The 20,264-nt window shown below is 33.7% G+C and overlaps 2 protein-coding genes across 2 annotated transcripts; one reads left to right on the forward strand and one right to left on the reverse strand.

The window, feature by feature from the left end:
• The first annotated feature begins 1,922 nt into the window (after positions 1-1,922).
• LOC148603325 (beta-1,3-galactosyltransferase 1-like) lies at positions 1,923-4,751 on the forward strand. The gene is made up of 2 exons (XM_088552509.1): positions 1,923-2,040; positions 3,501-4,751. Exon 2 carries the CDS (start codon positions 3,508-3,510, stop codon positions 4,645-4,647), a length of 1,140 nt encoding a protein of 379 aa, XP_088408635.1. The 5' UTR covers positions 1,923-2,040; positions 3,501-3,507; the 3' UTR covers positions 4,648-4,751.
• A 1,740-nt stretch (positions 4,752-6,491) lies between these two features.
• On the reverse strand, positions 6,492-11,652 carry LOC148603326 (uncharacterized). The gene is made up of 7 exons (XM_088552510.1): positions 11,635-11,652; positions 11,105-11,201; positions 10,226-10,346; positions 9,325-9,491; positions 8,605-8,700; positions 7,741-7,777; positions 6,492-6,838 (listed from the first exon to the last, which is right to left on the reverse strand). The coding sequence occupies exons 2-7, from the start codon at positions 11,160-11,162 to the stop codon at positions 6,613-6,615; spliced, it is 705 nt and encodes a 234-aa protein (XP_088408636.1). The 5' UTR covers positions 11,163-11,201; positions 11,635-11,652; the 3' UTR covers positions 6,492-6,612.
• Between the last annotated feature and the right edge of the window lie 8,612 nt (positions 11,653-20,264).

Raw genomic sequence — 20,264 nt, forward strand, 5'->3', positions numbered from 1 at the left:
CTTAGAAATCGATGGTAAAGGAGAACTATTGACCAAACTTTACGACAAAAGTGATGACTTGTTATTCAAAATTGTCAACTTTCCTTTCATCTGTGGCAACATGCCTTCAGCACCTGCGTATAGAGTGTTCATATCATAGCTCATACGTTATGTCAGAGCGTGCCGAAACTACGCAGAATTTCTGTATCGCGCTAGAACTCTAACAAATAGGCTTCTGGAACAGGGTTATGTTGCTACAAGATTGAAGTCATCACTACAGAAGTTTTATGGTTGTCATCATGAACTCGTGGATCGTTATGGTGTATCCATCTGCACCATAAAAACTGATTTATTCAACGGGTCATAGTCTTCCTTTCCTCGTTTGTCTACCCCGGACCTAGTCCGTGTCTCTGGATTACATTCTTCTGATTACCGATATAACCTTGGGTCCCTTGATTACTATTTCCATCCGATGCCCCCTCCAGCTACCACTACTCTGCGTTACCACAGGCCCCATTTCCAACCCTATAAACCAGAAAATGAAAGTTTTCCCACAAAAGCACTGTGCTAACTTTTTAGTATATATAGACCTCAAACTTCTTGATCTCGATCCTCCCAAAAAAGATACCCAAGAAAAGTATTTTGAATCTCAACAATTTAATTTTAAATAGAAATATGTACACGGTTTTGAGGTTTATGAGATCAGAATAATGTAATAAACTTTGGATTGTGAAATATCTATACTCAACTGACCATTGTAAGCGAAGTACCGCTAGTAGTTGTCTTAGAAGGGCTTTCTTAATTACCTGTTTCATACCATAGATATCAATTGAAGCAAATTGTGTTCCACAACTCGCTAACAAATTCCTTTGCTGAAACTGACTTTACAGCAGATCTTATCCAAAAGACGAAACATAATTTAGCCAGATCTTTTGATCTCCATTGCCACTATATTGATGACGTACGTGTTGTCTTTAAACAAACCTAGATTCAGGGTTTTTACCCATTGCATCTATACTAAAGAACTTGGGATAAATGACATTACTTACACCATGAAACTTGACCTACTCTTAGGGATTGATAGAAAGGGAAAACTTGCGACTAAACTATACAGGAAACACTATGACTCCTCGTTCAGTGTTATCAACTTCCATATCATCTGTAGCAACATCTCTTCAGCACCTGGCTGCGTATGCATGAACTTTTAATGTAGCATATAATATATTATGCCAATGCTTGCCGAAACTACATGAAATTTGTGTACCGCGCTGGAATTCTTACAGTTATAATCTTAAGGAACAGGGTTATGTTGCTACAAGAGTAAAGTCATCGATACAAAAGTTTTGGTCGTCTACATTAACTTGTGGAGAGTATAGTATATCCATTTGTATCATGAGGACCATTTTGTACACCGTATCATTGTTTTCCTGTCCTTTTTCGTCCACTACAGACGTGAGTTTCTATGGACAACTCGGTGGATGTTTCTATAGAAAAGACGATTATACTATCGGAGTAACTGGTTGATACTCCCAGATTGCTCATTTCGAAAAGCTTGTCTGCAGCGATTAGAAATTAAGGAAAGGAACGTCTTTCGATGCGTGGAGCTTGCAAACTATTGAACACATACTACAAAAAACCCACCAAATAAAAAAGGAACACCCACAAGACAATAAAACAATAAGATAAACAAAGCAAGTATTTATGCAAAATAACATAGTCATATATACTGATGTTCAATAATATGTATTGTAAGTCCTTTCATTATTTTGTTTAAAATCATTGGAAATCAAATTATACTAATATATGCAACGACACACGTACTGATAAATGACAAAACAATAAAACTTAGTCAAAATGTTCACTACGATGTAAAGTCGATCTATATTATTTGACTGTATATTGACCAAATATACGCCAATGTATACTTGCATAATCACAGGTCAAAAGGACCCAGATACGCATTGTAGCCGTTATAGTTTTGTTGAGAATTGCGTTTTATAGACCACAGTTGACACCATCTTTTCCAGTGGTATGATTGCGCACATTTATTAACGTAATAAAGTAAGTAACATATAACATTACATCATATATATAAATAACGTATAGCTAAGAGGGGATAGAGCAGTTTGTTACACTGATAATTCAAAATTGTTGTCACTCCGAGCCATAGCCGAGGGTGACAATGTATTTTCAAGGGATAGCGAACTCTCTATCGCCCTTAAATCACATGTATATAAGCTATGTGTTATTTATTTTATCTTACCGAATGTTCCATTCTTTTTCAAATTAAACATATATAATAATCAGTTTGTATGTTTGTCCTTCGTCTTTACTTCATTATCATTTTTTTTTAGATTTTCTTTCAAGATTGCATTTATTTGTACTTTGAACTGTAAACGTCCATTGTGATAAATCAAATCCCTTATCGTAATCTTATTTCAATGTACCAGTGATGGAATATTTTCCTGTGAACAAAAAAGTCAATAATTCAGTGATAATTCTCTTTCTTACTTTAACTTTTTTCAATTTTTAGTTTGACAAAACATTAGAATTGCATAGTAGACATTTTAATGATCGATGTTATTTTAGTTTCCTTCAAATTGAACTGGTACCAAATATTTACTGGAACCAGTTTACAGTGTAGCTCTTCACCAGAAAAATAACTGTCAGCCTCTCATATATGCGATAGAGCAGAATACAACCCTCGCGTTTTACCAATAAAAAATCAGCATATTGAGAAAAAGTATAATAGAGGGAATTATCAGCGTAGATTATATATATATATATATATATATATATATATATATATATATATATATATATATATATATATATATTTGATAACTAAATGTTTCATCCAAAGATCATCTATCTTTGAGTTACCATTAATTGTCGATATACAAAGAAAGCATCGTAACCGGTTTTGTTGAATAAAAATTGTGTTTGCTTTTTGTATGTGGACTTTACGTTGCGTTAATGTGGGTTATATTGCACCTTGGTTAATATGAGTTGTAATATACTGTAAATTCTGAAACTATTATTATATTTTTGTAATTGCGACTGATGTAAAGTCGCAATAATTTGAACTCGCATTAGCGATATTTTTTAACATTAGTAATGCGTGATTTTTCTAAAAACAGCAAAAATAAAAAATGACATTTTCGATAAGAATGACAATATTGCAATAATTAATGAATGAAATAAATTCTTAATGCATTATTGGCACGAGTGATTATATTTTGCTTATTTACGGTGAAAAATTGATTATCCTATTATCATATCGATTTTAAAATTTTAAATTTTGTGAACGGCGGATTGATATTCGTAATGTGGCGTTTTGGCAGGAGGAAGTGCGAGAGTTAAATTACCGATTTTATTTCACAGTGTGAATTTTTACACTGGGAAAACCTCGCTAAATCACTGCTATCTAACCAATAATATACATAATACTTTCATAAACAAGTACTTCAATGTGTTGATATTTCTTTCGTACTGCTCAGACATGTTTGTCATTTTTTCAGGAAATACATGAGAAACATGAGACAACGAACATTTCTGTTGTACCTATTGGTTGTTATTTGCCTAAATGTTATGTTCACGTTATTTGATGCAAGCATAAAAGATTTATTTTACTCACAGGATATTTTTGTACGAAGAAATAATTTCATAATTCATGAAGTATACGACAAAAATATTCAATTTGGACGGACTCTCGGGCAAAACAATAATCAGAAGGCACGGCGCCATAAATTAAAGAGAAATGCAGAATATCCCATCGTATCATTCCAGTCTTACAAAATCAACAACCCAAATATTTGTTCAGGGTTACAGAAGATTTCCACCATAGTAATGGTTTATTCCAGACCGAACAATTTTCAGTTAAGAAAACTTCTTAGAAAACGGATGCTGAACTCTACCCATTATTACCCAGAAAGTATACGCGTAGTGTTCCTACTTGGATCTGTGACAAATAATTACACACAGAAAAAGATTGAAGATGAAAACTCAATGCATCATGATATTGTGCAAGGATTTTACATAGATTCCTACAGAAACCTAACTAACAAAGGGGTCATGGGGTTCAAGTGGATAAACGAACATTGCATGAATGCTTATTATGTGACAAAGATTGACAGCGACGTGTTTATAAATTTCTTTAAGGTATTTGAAAAATTAAACGTTTTGAAGCTGAAAAAGAGATTAATTTATTGTAATAGGATCAAGAAAAACAGAATGGCAATTGTTCGTAACAAAAGAAGTAAATGGTATGTGAACAACGATATAATGAAAGGACAGAAACATTATCCTTTACAATATTGCAGCGGATGTGTAGTCTTTTTGTCAATCGATCTGGTACCAATGTTGTACCATGCCTCTTTAAGCGTCCCGTTTTTCTGGATTGACGATTATTATCTTTTTGGTTTACTCCCTTCAAGAATTAAAGGCGTTACGTACCTTCCCCTGAGTTTGCATTTCACATGGTCGGTTTCAAAAGCTCTGAAATGTTACAATGACCGTGGGAGTAACTGTAACTATGCAATTTCTTATTTGCATACTGTTCGATCTTTTGATATGTTGTGGGATGCTGTTGTCAAAGATAGATATCAAAGTGTTTACGGTAACTTCTATATGGATCTACCAGAAAGAGCAAATCTTACCAAGACATGAAGTAAATAAGATTTCAGAGAAGCATTTGTGATTGCCGTCACTATTATCAATATTCTTCTTTTGTGTTTGTGTTTTTTTCAATATCTTGTTTCAGACAGTTTGCACTTCACGTTAGTTAGGTTTTCCATTTACATATATGCATGCAATTTTGTAAGCAATTTCTACAACACAAACATCACTTGAATATAAAAATAGTGTAGGTTATACGACACTCATGTTTATAGAGAAAAGCTTACAATATCATCAATGTTAACCACAAATTGGTACTGGTATTTGTTTTTCCTATTTTTATATGCTTTCTTTTTCAAACTCTTTTTTTTTCAATTGTTTTTTGACAAATAACATACTATCTATACATAATAATAAAAATAAATGCACAGTATATAATTCCATTTAAGCGAACATGACACGGACTTAAAAAAAGCTCTCACGATCGAGCAGGAAAAATAATATCCTCACTTCAGAGAGATACACTAGAAAAATAAAGAATTCATGTCTGCAAGAGTAATCAAGGGAACCAAGGTTATAGCGGTAATCAAACAATGCAATCCAGGGACAAAGACCAGACATGGAAAACAGACATACACAACAAAGAACACACAGTAATTAAAATCATACATACAACGTAACAAAAGCAGATGAACAACTCGCACTCCACTAAAAACTGGGAGCATGGACCAGGTGCACCGTTAGGGTAAGCGTCCTCTGCTTTTCTAGAAACACCCGCCGAGTTGCTCATAAAAAGTCAAGTCCGGGGTAGACAAACGAGGAAAGGAAAACTATGACCCGTTGAATAAATCAGTTTTCATGGTGCAGATTGATACACCGTAACGATCCACGAGTTCATGATGACGACCATAAAACTTTTATAGTGATGACTTCAATCTTGTAGCAACATAACCCTGTTCCAGAAGCCTATTTGATAGAATTGCAGCGCGAAAGAAAATGTCTGTGAAGTCTCGGCACGCTCTGGCATAACGTATGAGTTGTGATATGAACACTCCATACGCAGGTGCTGAAGGGATGTTACAAATACCAATCATATACTGGTAACTACTGAAATATCGATCTGTATTACATATATTTCAGGAAGTAACCTTCACCAACAGCATAAGAACCAAATACTTAGGAAGTTCCAAAAGTTCCAAGATCCAAAAAAGTATATACAAGAGACAAGCCAAAATATCGCAATAGGTAGCCATTTAAAGCACTGCTTAGTTCTGTTCAAGTATGGCAAGGAAATATTACAGTAGGGACCGTGTTTAATAAAAAAAAAATGAAGCCTAGCTCAGTGTTTTAGGAGTTTCAAATTTTATACTACTGATAGTTCGGTAAATATTTTATGATACATATTTTGATAGGTGGTTTAGTGATTGCATGTTTCCACCATATAGTGTTTTGAAATGTTACCGATTATGTTTTTTTAACTTTTTAAGTACCAGTCCACATGAAATTCAGACACTGCCAAAGTTAAAGTGATTCATGGTGTAGAAAAACCCACCAAACAAACGATGCTTGTATAGCCTATATATGCTATACTTCCACATAACAACAATCTTTTTCTGCATTAAGTTCTGTACCTTTAAGAAAATCATACATTCATTTTCCACTCAAGTTAACCAAATGAATCCAAATCAAGAACGATAACTCTCCCAAAGTGCAAATTTTATGTACAATCTATATGATTTTTATCTCAAAAGCGCAACAACCAAATGAAAAACTAGGATTGGTTATGTGATCAGTACCTGTTTCTGAACTATAAATAAGACTGAATTTGGTGGGTTTTTAACATGCATAAATCACCTTCTGTCTGATTCTAGAAAGACTGCGACTGAATAACAAGCTTATTGATCTATTTTTATTTTCAATGCGTAATAACTTGTTATAAATGGCCGCTCCGATAAAATTTGCAACCTTTTTGTTCAGCATATCACAATCTAATAATGTATTTATTCAAGAGCATATTCAGTGGTTGATTGGTGCAGTATGATAATTCATTGAAATATCAGAACCGTCCAAATTGGTTTGTGGGTCATCATAATCCCTATCATTATTATCAGAATGACCGTTGGCTTGGTTTTCTTCCATTTCCACATAATTATGAGATTCTTGGTATTCATGTGTACTCCCACGACCACGGTACCGGATACTGCCGTTGGTTGTGTTATTTAGACGTTCCAACACTTGATATCTAAAAATTGTAAAAAAGCAGATCCATTATACATTTTCTTATATATTTGAATAAAAACTTAGAAATAAAGGCTAATGCACACCAAACAGATTTAAAAAGCATTACGCACAAAATCATTTATATCGGAGATGAATCAAACATGTGTCAAAAATATACTTTGTTTTCCACAATAAACTATTTATCTATGTTTGTGTATAGAAAAGCATATAAACATCATTGTTGTGCTAATAGAAGGCAAGGAGTTCAGTTAATTGCTAAATATATTGAATAGGTAAAACATGAAAAAATAACAAAACATATTTATTTCAATCTTTTTAAATGTATATCAATTCATGGGTAACATCTTTTTTCGCATGCGAAACATTTTGATGAAAATGTTCTAATGAAAAAAAGTTATTATTTTACTGCTTAAATGTAATACAATATTTGTTTCTGGTACAAATAAATTGATAATGCTGTGGCGTGCATTACAAGAATACCTCTGTATTTGTTTTGGATAGTGCGAGTTATAAATGGTTATAAATCAAGGGAACCAAGATTCGAGCGGAAATAACGATCCACGAGTTCGTAATGATGACCATAAAACTTCCACAATGATGTATTCAACCTTTTAGCAAATTAGCACTGTTTCAGAAGCATAACTGTACGAAATATAGTACAATACGAAAAGTCCGTATATCACGACAAGCTCTGGCAAAATGTATGAGTTGTGATATGAAAAATTCACACTGAAATAATGTTATTCTAGATTAAAGTCATTCTGAAAGTTGGGCTTCGAATGATTTTTTTTTAAATATTGATTGAAAGTCTGAAAAACCAAATGTTTGTAAATGTAAAACTATTGCTACCATAAACATCTAATACACATCACACATACAGAATAACTTGTGAAATTCTCTTACCTGTTATCTGTATATAACGGTTTAAAGACTTGGATTTCTTAAAGAAGAATAAAATTGACATATATTTCGTTATTGTGTTGTTTCGTAAGTATATAGGGGCAATCCTTTCGCTGTACCTGTGTATAATGATCTTTTGAGGGCAGCTGCCCTATTATGTAAGGGTTTCCTCATCGTTCATTGAAGACCAATAGGTTGCTTTAGGCTGACATTTTCTTCCCGGTGGAGTTGACATATTCCCAATTACTATTCTCGTTATATAAAAGCATTATTGCATAATATGAGTTTAATCAAACATAATGAGAATGGAAAGTCATACACTTTTAGTATTACTTAATAAAACTTTATTTTCGTTATCATCTTTATATATATATGCCATAATGACAACTTGGTGTAAAGGTCAAGGATGGCTGGAATATAATAAATTATGAAACTTCGTGTATAAAAATATTTGCATGTAGCATCTCCAAGTTGTAATTGTATTAAGTGTATGTTGCTTAGTTGAACGAGCATCACATATTCTTACTCCATTGAAAATAGCTAAAATTTACATGCTGTTCAATGTTATAACTTCTAGAGTATATTTGCTTTAAGAAAAAAATATTTTTGTTGTATTTTCTGTTCCAAAGAGCCGAAAGCGATACTTTTAGGGTTTCTGTGATAACTTGTAACGATATCGATAGTACATTGCTTCAACTGCGTTTGTTGTAGTTTCCCATAGTAATTTGTAAACAGCAACTTGAAGAAAGCTTTGCTTTATTTTTTTCTTATGGAAGTTGCAACCTTATAATTAGAATTGAAATTAAACAAAAATACCATGCATGGAAAGTAGATGTAAGTTTACCAAGCAGTCATGTTATACAATACCTTTTTTTATTCTACGTATCATAACAATTCCAACAATAATTGAAGCAATTACAATTATACCAATGAAAGCCATTGAAAAAACCAATATTGTCATTCCTACAGAAAAAAAAAAAACATCAACATTAAAACACATTTTGCGATATTTTTATGATTGGAATTATGTGTTTATACACCACTGGGTCGATGTTAATGTTGGCGGACCATAGACCCGAGTTTATTCATCAAACCAGTACTCAGTCCTGTCTGACCCGAATTACATCACATGACATTTACCGAAATCGGTCGTAGCACAACATTCGAAAATAATCTAAAACAATAAGGCTTCATTCCTTCTATTACGCTTTGTTGAACTTTTCTGTTCTGGAATTGCTTTCTAATACGTATTTTAGGTTTTGAAAATTTATTATTGTACTTCCTTAGAATTCATGCCTAATGTTGCTGTAAGATTACTCCTTGAAACACATGTACAGCATACCGAAATTCGGAATATTCAAATAATTTTACTTTTGAATTTGTAGAAATGTGTCAATAAACAAATATTTGATTTCATATTTTCTAGCTTAGCATTTTTTGATACAAATTTTGTAAATATGACATATTTCCTTTAAGAAACAGCCGTTGAGTTTACCGTGTCGTAGTATCAGATTATTGCTGTGTCGGTGGATATCGACAGAATATCTTCCAACAACTTTTGATATAATTGTAAAGCTTGGAAATTACCTTCTTCACTTTGATAAATGGACACAGGTTTAATATGGAAAGTTACATTGCTGATTCCTGGTTTTCCAGGCAGTCCAGGGGTACCGTTAAGTCCAGGTGCACCTCTCTGACCTTTTAGTCCGCCAGGACCAGACACACCTGGGTATCCTCTTAGGCCTGGTAATCCACTACAATGGAAATGAACAATTATCTATTTGTTGTATTAAAAAATACACCCACACAATGTTGGAAGTGTCAAATTTGCGATCCAAATGTTTGGTCGTTCCCTCCGCGGGACTCGAACTCGTACCGCTGTAACATCTATTGCAACACCGCCTGCACAGAGTCCAGCACCCTAGACCACTCGGCCAGCTAGGCTATATAAAATATAGCTTTCGCTGGCCGGGTCATTCCCCGTCGTAGAATTAATCTAGGGCTGTAACCTTGTACACGATGTATGGTAGTAAGGGACAGTTCATTTAGATGTTATTATGTAGGATAGAGGATCAAATTAATGATGCATATCACAACAAATCGATATTATACAAACGTCTGGTAATGTGACGACTCTATTCGCTACACTTCTCCATCGGATCAAATTGCTACAGGGAAGATATGTAAACGTATAGAAAGGTCTGAAAAATTCCCAACGATGTTAGAACTGTCAAATTTGCGATGCAATATATATATATATATATATATATATATATATATATATATATATATATATATACTAGAATTTAGGTAAATTCATTATACACTTATTTCAACCTAACGAATGTTCAGGAAAACAGGGGAAAAAGGAAATTCAGGAAACAGGAATTCGAACTGTTATCAAGAACTTCATGGTCAAAGGATGACGACTAGACAAAAAACCAAAAGAAAATGAAAGAGCTTTAGTATAAATTAAATCCATACTTACAGTTCCCCTTGTAATCCTTTTGGACCCACTGGTCCCTGTTCCCCCTTCTGTCCATCTTTTCCCGGATCTCCTTTCTCGCAAGCAAGCGCATTTGTTTTCTTTACACACTTGGTTTCAACATCGATGTTACAAACATAAATTATTGATAATGTAAATGCTAAACTATTGAGTTCATATAATGTCTGAAAGTGCCAAGCTCAAAATATCAGCGGCAGGCGTTCGTTTCCTGTCTTACTAACCGCTGCAGACAAGCCTTTCGACGTTCTCGGACAATCTGATAACGTTGCGTAAAATCATTCATTTCCTCCCGACTTTGCAAGATTCTCGCATTTTCTGAGAGTGCTGCCTGCAGTGTCTAGAGTGGATTTTGAACGTCAGACGCTGCTAGGAGCTTGCGATTCGCGTAGTCTTGTTTTTCCGTAAATCTTTTGACATTTTGATCCAACAAAATCCAAGTGATCAGGTTGAATATTTAAAAAAATATCAAAACAAACAAACAGACACAAACAAACAAAACAGAAAATAAAAATAAACAAACAATTGAAACGAAAACAAAAATCAAATTTTCTTACAGTATTTTTGGTACATTTCGTTGTATTTTTCCGCATCTTTCGAATTTGTTATTTTGCTGTTAAGAAGTTTCCGCAAGTATCATAAAGCCATCTAAAGTTAAGATATTAGCATTATGACCAAATGTTGAATAAACGAAATAACTATTTTATTCATATAATTTTGGAAATTTGGTTATCGAATGCAAGGCAGTGTTAATAGGGAGTTATTTAAATTGTTGTGCATCTTTTTCTCTATGTTCTCTATATCAGGTCGAAACCAATTATTTTGATCACCCCTTTACAATTAACTGAAGTATAACGTACTAACCACATGAAAGTAGCATAATGACTAACCACGCATGTTTGGAATTTTGTACAACTACCATGTCCAATGTCTTGAAATTATCTGCAATTTTGTGATTAACCTGCAGGAGTAAAATGTTTAATTGATCTATAAGCAAATAATTACTTATCTGTATGTTTTATTTTATCTAAAATTACATTAATAAAAAAGCGTAATAATGTAACGAAGGTATGGTTTTACATAAAACTGATATTTTAATTAATATTGTAGTTATACAAAATGTTTTAATGAAACTAAATACTAGCAATGATAGACAGCATACTTTCTTGAGCATTCCAGCTAAAGAATAACGTTTTACTTTTAATCTAATCCTGGTGATCAGATTGAATCGATATATTCAAACAAATCATAAAACAAACAACAAAAACAAAACAAAACGAAAATGAGTTAAGATCTAAAATAAATTAAGGACGTGAGCATAATATATTGACAAAGCGAGCCACTTAGTATAACGAGAATATGTATGGTGTATATGTCTTAAGAGACAACAATACCACCAACTGGTCGTCAATGAACGACAAGGAAACCGTATATTTTGAAAAGAAATTTACTTACTAGTTTTCTTGATATAAAAAGGAGTGTGTAGATTTTGACAGTCCACGCAGTAACTTGCGGAACTCCTTTAATATAGATAAATAGTTTATATCACTTATGGTGTAAAGACACCGTTAGGATCCGTGTCAAGACCACTTGATTAAAGGGGTGTTAAATCGTTCTAAATCTAACAGTAACTTACGCTTAGTGTACACTTTGGATATATCTTCCTAAGTGCTACTTAATTTATCAGCGCTTCAAACCCGTTGCAGAAAAGTACGCGGAGAGTGACAAGAAAAAATAAATGAACATGGAAAAATAAAGCAGACCTTATATCTGAACCAAGAAAACATTTGGAAATACAAGTAAATAATTTAATTTCAGAAGTAACAAGCTTTCTGAATGGATACAGATATTTGTCAATCAACACCAAAGACCAAACTTTGTATATGAATGTGACGTTATCAACCTTTTGCAACGGTTACCCCCGTGCAGGTCCGGGTGTCAAAAAGAATAGACCTGCAGCAGCGCTAAGCTTGTCCTAAAAGGCGATTAAACAGTGACAAAACCCTAGTCGGGGGCTGGGGCGCTCTGGCCACAGAGCAACTGGGATGTGTGCCCCAGGTGGTGGAATGTGGTATCCCTGGCGTGTTACATGCTGGGGTTGTCAGGCTATAATTCGGAAAACCTGACCGCAAACCATAGTGGTGCACCGTGTTGGGAAAAATGCCACGTTCCTCGCACGTTAAAGAACCCTACTGTGGTATTCTCCCGGAGTAGGAACCATAGGGCCACAGGAGGCTAAATTACCCGACCCTACCCACCTCTCCCTATTTCCAGTGGCAATCAAAATTTGTCGACCCCATTGTCCTTGTGTCCCCCCCGTTTTCATTTCATCATCATTTCATGTTCATTTTATCATTAATTTCATGTTCATCGTCTGAATATAGCTGAAATATTGCTGCTCGGACGTTAAACCCCAACAAACAAACAAACAAATAAACATCAACGGTTTACTTGCTGAATTTCGATACTGAAAACAAATTATAAGGAATGTCTGATATATATTTTTACGGTATATTTTAATAACCTCAATGCCCGTGGAGCACACTTAAACCTGCGTAGCATGTTATTCAGTTTGCACCACGTGGTTGAGGTTATGTCTACATAGACCGAAAAATATAACAATCATTCCATAAATAACTACTAAGACAAGGATATTATGCCCATAGATCAAAACCGTCATACCGGAAGTTCTTATACCGTCATTTAAATGTAACTGGCGATACCAAAATCTGTTTCCTATATGATCATCAAGTATAAACTGTCGTATCTTTTCTTTTCAGTATTGCACTATCTAGACGAGATCACTTACTTTAATCACCCACTTTACAATTAACTAAAATATAACGCACTAACCACATGAAAGTAACATTATGACTTACCACGCATGTTGGGAAGTTTGTATGACTACCATGTCCAATCCCTTAAAGTTATTTGCAATATTGTAATTTATCTGCATGAGTAAAAAGGTTCAATCGATCTGAAGGCAAATAATCACATATCTATATAATGTTTTGCTTTGTCTACAAATGATATTAAAAAATCGTGGTAATGTAACGAAAGTATGGTTATAAGTACAATGAGTACAATTAATGAATATTGTTATTAAAAATCAGCTGTATGTTAGTGTGATTGAATTTAATCAGAATTTAAACAGCAGCATACCTACAAAAAACTAACCGTGAGATCTTGAATTTGGAAGTAAATGTTTTAGCATGTTCGGGATCATTGCAGATTTTATCGTAATTTCAAAGGTTCTGTAGTTGTCGGCACGACCTGATGGGCTACAATAGAGTGAACGTTTTCATCAGCGACCCCAAAATGTAATAAATATCATTCCCCTCATCAGACTTGGGATTTAAAAAGCACGATCATGGTAGGTCTCGTGCAGGTGACAAGAAAACTACTCTCTGTTTTGTCTTTTTTTATTTTTGTTTTTGTTGTGTGGTTTGTCGTCCTGCATCAATTTTGGTGTTAAATGGACAAAATTTCCAATGAAATCATGATTACTCGTAATATCCACATTGTCTCAGCTGAATTTCTATTTATGGCGTTAGATGTGAGGCTTTGTATACGCATGTGCAACTACTACATTTGATTATACACTTGTAGCCGGTGATTCAATGTCCAACCTAATTAAAAGCCGATCTTGCAACTCTCAGTTAATTTCTCTGTTGTGTCGCGTGTGAGATCTAACGATTTCACGGATTATGCTAATGACCTGCAATCATGAATTTTACTTGATATGTAAATAATCAAGCCAATCACATTTGTCGTATTTCCGAAGCTTTGGTGAAAGGACCAATATTGTGGACAAATATTGGAAGAGGCTATTGAGCAAGTTGGCAAAAAAAGGAGTTCAAAAATTGAAACCAAAGCAAAGGAAAATGATAGTTTCCCTTTCATATACAAATGACTGTGTTGATACCGCTCATGAGGAGATTGAAAGCCGTACCTGACTCGTATGTACCCGAGACACGTAAGATCGTCGAGTCCTTAGGTGAAACCAAAAATATAATTGTGTGCTGTCCACTCGTCTCCCTCATGAATGATCAGGTAACGAAACTTAAAGTTATTAAATATCTCGTATGCTGCTTACAAAGATGCATATACATTTTCATTACACCTGTAACATATGTGACATAGATTAGACATTAGACGTGATAGTGTAGACATGTTCTTTTTCTTCGGTTTTAAAAACTCGGATCTTTTTTAACTGATTTTTATGTGTATTGATTTTGTCATATTTATACACAATTGCCAGATTTAAAAGGGGAATGTTGTGATTACACCAAAGTACTTTAACCCCCCTCCCCGCTTTTACGCCACTGCACTTTTTGCACCTGTCCCGTCAGGCAATTCTGGCCTCTGTATTCATTGTTTCGTTTCCCTTTACTTTTGTATTGATGGTAGCAACCATTTCGCTGTTCCTGTGTATAATGTTAATTTGCATCCTGCTGCAGCTAGACTTGTGTTGTCAGGGTTTCCTCATCGTTCACTGAAGACACATTGAGCTGACATTTTTCATCCCGGTGGGATTATTGTTTCTTTGAGATATGAACAATATCCATTCTCGTTATATGATTTGCTTGTAGAAACCATTTTCTAAGTCATACTTAAAAAACGGTCCCACAGCCACAAAGTTCCAGGATGTAAACCCAGGTTCAAATTAGTGGCTTTGCCCCCATAAATAACTCATTATATATGAAAAATGCATGCATTCAGAAAATTGAATCTACATGTACATTGTACACAACAATAATGAAGGCCTTCAAACGTCTTCAGGGATCAAAGTTATCAGGCGACTACTTGTAAGAGTTATTGCCCTTGAAAGATGAAAAATGACGTTTTTTAAACAGTTTTCAGCCAATATCTTGAAAATTATAATAGATAGAATGAAACTTTCAGCTGCTATTCCTTATGATATGTCCTACCACAATCTTAATAAGATCAAATGATTTGTTGCATAGTAAAATTCTTCCTCGATTTGTTCAGATACATGCCCAAAAATATACCCTTACTTAAATTACAAAATGCTTCTTGATAGCCTTTGTATGGTGATACTTTATTTTTTGTTTACCAAATTACCTCGCAGTCTTTAGTAATACTTATATATATTTCTATTTTTATGAGATTATTTTTTAATGGCTTCACCCCATTTTTTCAATATTATCATATATAAAATTCAATCCATACAAGTCTAAGTTACTCTGGGTTAATGTATTTTTTTACGAGTTTAAGAAAATTGCCGTCTTATATTGGTATGGCGCTGTCGTCGTTGGTGTCATCGTCCAAAGACATTTGGTTTTCATGCAATAACTTTAGTGTTAGTTGGTTGATCTTCACGAAATTTTATAACAAGGTTTCAATCTACAATGAAGGTTGGTATTGATTTGGAAGCATTTCTTAGAATTCAATTATAAAACTCAAGTAAAAGCATAGCAATATCAGCGTGTCCAAAATGAATGTTAAATCCCTTTGCTTAAATGTGTCAAAAAACTAATATTATGTCTACTCTTTCCTCAATTTTTTAGGATTGGCCACTGCGGTAGTACCTTGCTGCGCTCAGCGAAGCTCTGTATTTTTCTATTCTATAATTGTACTGACATGATATTACATAAATAAATGACAATGAAGTGTTTATGATGAGCAGTGTCTGTAAGGTGTTTTAAACTAACTTTTTATAATGAGGTTCATATTTATTGGATTATGGTATGATATATTATATCAAATAAGGGTAACAACAACATTACCGAACACTGATCCGTTTCATAGTCAAGTCAAGTCCAAAATGAATCTGGCAAAATAGATATTACACCACCTGACCGGAGCAGCTGGTACTGCAATGGTCCTGATTTGGTACAGGCACTTAAAACAGAATGATGTTTTGAATCTAGGTTTTACGGCGCCCTTAACCTCCCTCTTCCATTGCATGTTTACTGTATAGTGGTGATTAAAAAGCATTTGTCATAATCGGTAAAGCAGCGATCACATAAGCATAAAGAACAATTTACCAAAAAAAAAAAAACCAAAAAAACAATCATTACTCATTGTTTTAGAAGAAACTGAATATATTTCAAACGAGGATTGATATTTACAAAAAAAGACCTTTTGATACGCGTTTCCTCATACCCGTGATTCAGGAGTCTGTTACGCAGAAATTTATAAATTTATCAATAAAATCAGAGTAGTTAATACTTACTCTAATCGTGAAAAATAATCACCACAGCAGGAGATGGAGGTATATTGCTGCACAGGGCAAGAAAATTTATGATATTAAAATTAAAGTCGTCTCTTTTATCATAAATGTTAGAGCTCAGATGACCACTGTTGATAATTCGAGATGTGGGTCCAAAAAACAGATGCAGAACAGGCTGTTTCTGTTGTCTCCATTATCTCGAGCTCTGGTGGATATACTGACCATTTACCAAAAGAAGAGTTGTTGATGGCCAATACGTCATTAATGTATCTGTATGTAAAGTTAAAGGATTTAGAATCTTTCAAATGTTTATTCTTTACGAGTTTCTGAAAAAAAATCAGAATATATATATATATATATTTACAAACGTCTCAGAATACATCGTGTACTAAGTTACAGCCCTAGATTAATCCTACAAGGAGGGATGACCCAGCCAGCGAAAACTATATTTTATAGCCTAGCTGGCCGAGTGGTCTAGGGCGCTGGACTTTGTGCAGGTGGTGTAGCCATAGATGTCACAGCGGTACGAGTTCGAGTCCCGCAGAGGGAAGGACCAAGAATTTGCATCGCAAATTTGACAGTTCTAACATCGCTGGGAATACATATATATATATATATATATATATATATATATATATATATATATATATATATATATATATATATATATATATATATATATATATATATATATATATATATATATATAACAAATCGGCTAGGAGAGGAGCACAGTCAGTGCCTATTGGAATGCCAACTTGTTGAAAAATAGCTTATCCTAAATGTGACAAATATGTTATCAATAAAGAAATCAAGCATATCGTAAACCTGCTTTTCTGTGTGGTACAATTTGCCCTTCTACGATGTTTGAAACAAATATTTGGATTTGTAACCAAGAACAACATAATGTTTTAAAACAATAAAAGATTTACGAATAATTCCTTTCTAACGAGATTTCAATTTATCATGTGGTAACGTAGTGTAAAGAGTTCAAAAGTCAAAAATTCGAAGAGAACTAATTTCCGAAAAGATGCGGGATTATTAGTTTTGAAGTACATCTTTATTTTTAAGTATCCACATATGATTAATGCCATTATGAGAGTATTGCAATAAGCTTGCTGTAAGAAAATCAGAAGATACTGACTTTACCAGTTCACCTGGTCCTTTCTCCCAGAAATGTAGTTGAGGTTCCTCAATTAATATATAAAAGTGTGTTTAAAATCTACATTGATATAATGTACATGCATTTCTTGTTTCTGTTTCATAAATTCCACAATTTGTGCCAGTCTTCTATTTTTGATATAAAACCACTTTAGCATTTGCCATGGCATATTTTGCTGACTGCATCCTTCGTCTATAAGTCTATCTTTAAAAATAACTGTTTATGTTGAAGTAAAGTTATAGAGGAATACGAACATTGTTAAAAGTTCTTAGTAGGAATAGAAATAACTCAAACATTAGTGGGATAAACAATGCTACACCCTCCCCCAAAAGAAAATATATCTGTATCTTATTTATTTTCAGAAATATATGTTTTGTCATCTCCTCTGTAACAAACATGATTTCAAACTACACAGAGCTGTATTCTGATTAATTAAGTACCTCCAAAGAAAACTTAACCTTAACATCACCATTTTCTGCCAAGAGTACACATTTTGCACATTCCTGGTTAATTTCCAACAGAACACCAAATAAAGAATAACTTCTCCACAATTAAAGTCTTCCTTTAAAACTAAATATTTCGTTTCAGAAAACTCAAGTTTCCTACATGTCGTTGGGAAAATTGAACATAATAAACAACAGTTCCACACGAAAATTGCTTTGCCTTGGGTGAAGTGAAAGTGAAAATCATAATATTATATATGTGTTATGAAGAAAGCTGAATGCATACTTTGATGTTAGATTGAAAAATGAAGAGTGTGTAAACATGAAACCTATGACTTTCGGCATATGAAAAAAAATAAATTAAAATCAATAAATAAAAAAAATAAAAAAAACAAAACAAAAAAAATAAATCATTGCTGTATCTAGATATAAGACTAGCTCTTTCATATGTAATTGCCAGTTTTTTCCTCCTGCTAGATGACTGTATTCCTGCTCTAGGTGCTGATGAAATATTATTTCATATTCAGATGTCAATATTTCCGTATGCTCTATTACTGATAACGCCACTAAAAGTTCTGTCTCCAAATGTATCTGTTATTCTTTTGAAGTAATAAAATCTGCAGCAGTCAATCGTTTATTTTGATGAACTAATGCGTTCTTATCCTTAACAATCCGGTTTACAACTGCAACTACTTGAAACAACGAAATGTAATAAAAGAGTTTTGCCTTCAGAAGTTCTATATTAGGGTTAAATGTTATGTTACAGTTATCTCCTATAATTTGGAATTTTGAAGCATCCTTTTTTACTCTTTCCTATACATCTTTCAGTTGTACAACCTCTTTGTCTAGGAGATCTTCCTATGATGATAATTTTCTTTGTGCAGATCTTGGACAAATCAAGCTTTGCTAAACGCTCAATATCCTTAATGTTAATCCTATAAATATTCTCTATATCATTTAAGTAGCATGCATATGGAATATTTAAAACTTTAAGGACATAACAAGCACACATTACTATATAAACGTACTCTGTACTTCTATAGAATTTTATCAGTAAAGGTTCACTTTTTCCTAACTCGTGTTACTTGTAACCATTTCTGTAGAAAACTTATTTTTGCTTGCAAGCACAATGTGTTAAAAACAGTCCAATTCGGTTGTGTAATGATGACATCTCTTGACTTCTACTATGTAACACATTTGCCAATGTGAAGAGTAATTAAGTGATTTTTTTTATTTCTTAAGGTTAAAAGAATACTACTGAATGTTGAGGATATTTCTTTCAAACTGTTTGAAGCCGTCCTTTGTTAAATTCATCCCAATGGAAGTCAAAGATTCCAGAATATGAAGTAATGCTTTTGATACCCGTGTGTATATAGCTTCACATTCAGAAAAAAATCTGCAGTTATAACTTGAGGATGTGTTTGACTTACAATGTCAACTAAATATTTCAACTTTTTCTTTCCTGTGGATGGCCCTACAAATATTTCTATGAGAGATGTTTGGCATTAATAATCTTCTTTTTCCACTGGGGGCATGGAATAACATCATATTTTTGTATTTATTCCGTGTGGATGTATGACGAAACGAAGTTCTTTTGTCAAAACCCCTCCCAGCCAGCTCCAAGCTCTGTAGATCCCTCTAGATCGTATTCTGTTCCAGTATTATGATTTGCACTTTGTTGAAATCCTCGAGATGGTGGTTTGGTAACCTGAAATGTTGACTGATTGGAAGTAAGGGCTTTTTCTTGTTAGGTTGGTCCATTTAAACCTTTGTGAAAAGGTTGTTTGAACATATTGGAGGTCACAGACAGGAACGTGAAGTTAATAAATTACATTTACACTCTTGCAGAGCACGTTATAAAATATTTTGTAACGTTTCCCCGTGACCATGCTAGTAAATGTTGCCCGATGCATCTGTTTGCAGCATTTGCAACTTTTGTTACCACAGGGTCAACTTGATATGCCATTTTGCATTCGCAAAACCCTTTCAGTCTCACCATTACACTTAGTTCAAATTCCATTTTGTCCACGCTTATGTTTGAATTTGTATATTACTTTTTTATTATATCATACCGTTCTTTGCACCTGTTCCATGCTCCAAGTTTTTAGTGGAATCCGATTTGCTTATTTACTTTTGTTATTTTGTATGTATTATTTTAGTAACTTTATATTCTTCGTTGGGTGTTTTTTTTTCCATGTCTGGTCCTTGTCCCTTGATTACATT

This window comes from Perna viridis, chromosome 11, assembly GCF_037379345.1.
Source record: "Perna viridis isolate PV_CMFRI_1.1 ecotype Kerala chromosome 11, ASM3737934v1, whole genome shotgun sequence".
NCBI classification, from domain to species: domain Eukaryota; kingdom Metazoa; phylum Mollusca; class Bivalvia; order Mytilida; family Mytilidae; genus Perna; species Perna viridis.

Excerpts from the sequence above, each read along its gene's own strand:
- LOC148603326 (XM_088552510.1), bottom strand. The coding sequence starts at position 11,162 with ATGGTAGTTGTACAAAATTCCAAACATGCGTGGTTAGTCATTATGCTA. Across the intron at positions 10,347-11,104 it reads CATTATGCTACTTTCATGTG|ATGTTGAAACCAAGTGTGTA; the intron begins GTTAGTACGTTA and ends TTTGTAACATCG. Across the intron at positions 6,839-7,740 it reads CCGTTATATACAGATAACAG|ATATCAAGTGTTGGAACGTC; the intron begins GTAAGAGAATTT and ends TACAATTTTTAG.
- LOC148603325 (XM_088552509.1), top strand. The coding sequence starts at position 3,508 with ATGAGAAACATGAGACAACGAACATTTCTGTTGTACCTATTGGTTGTT.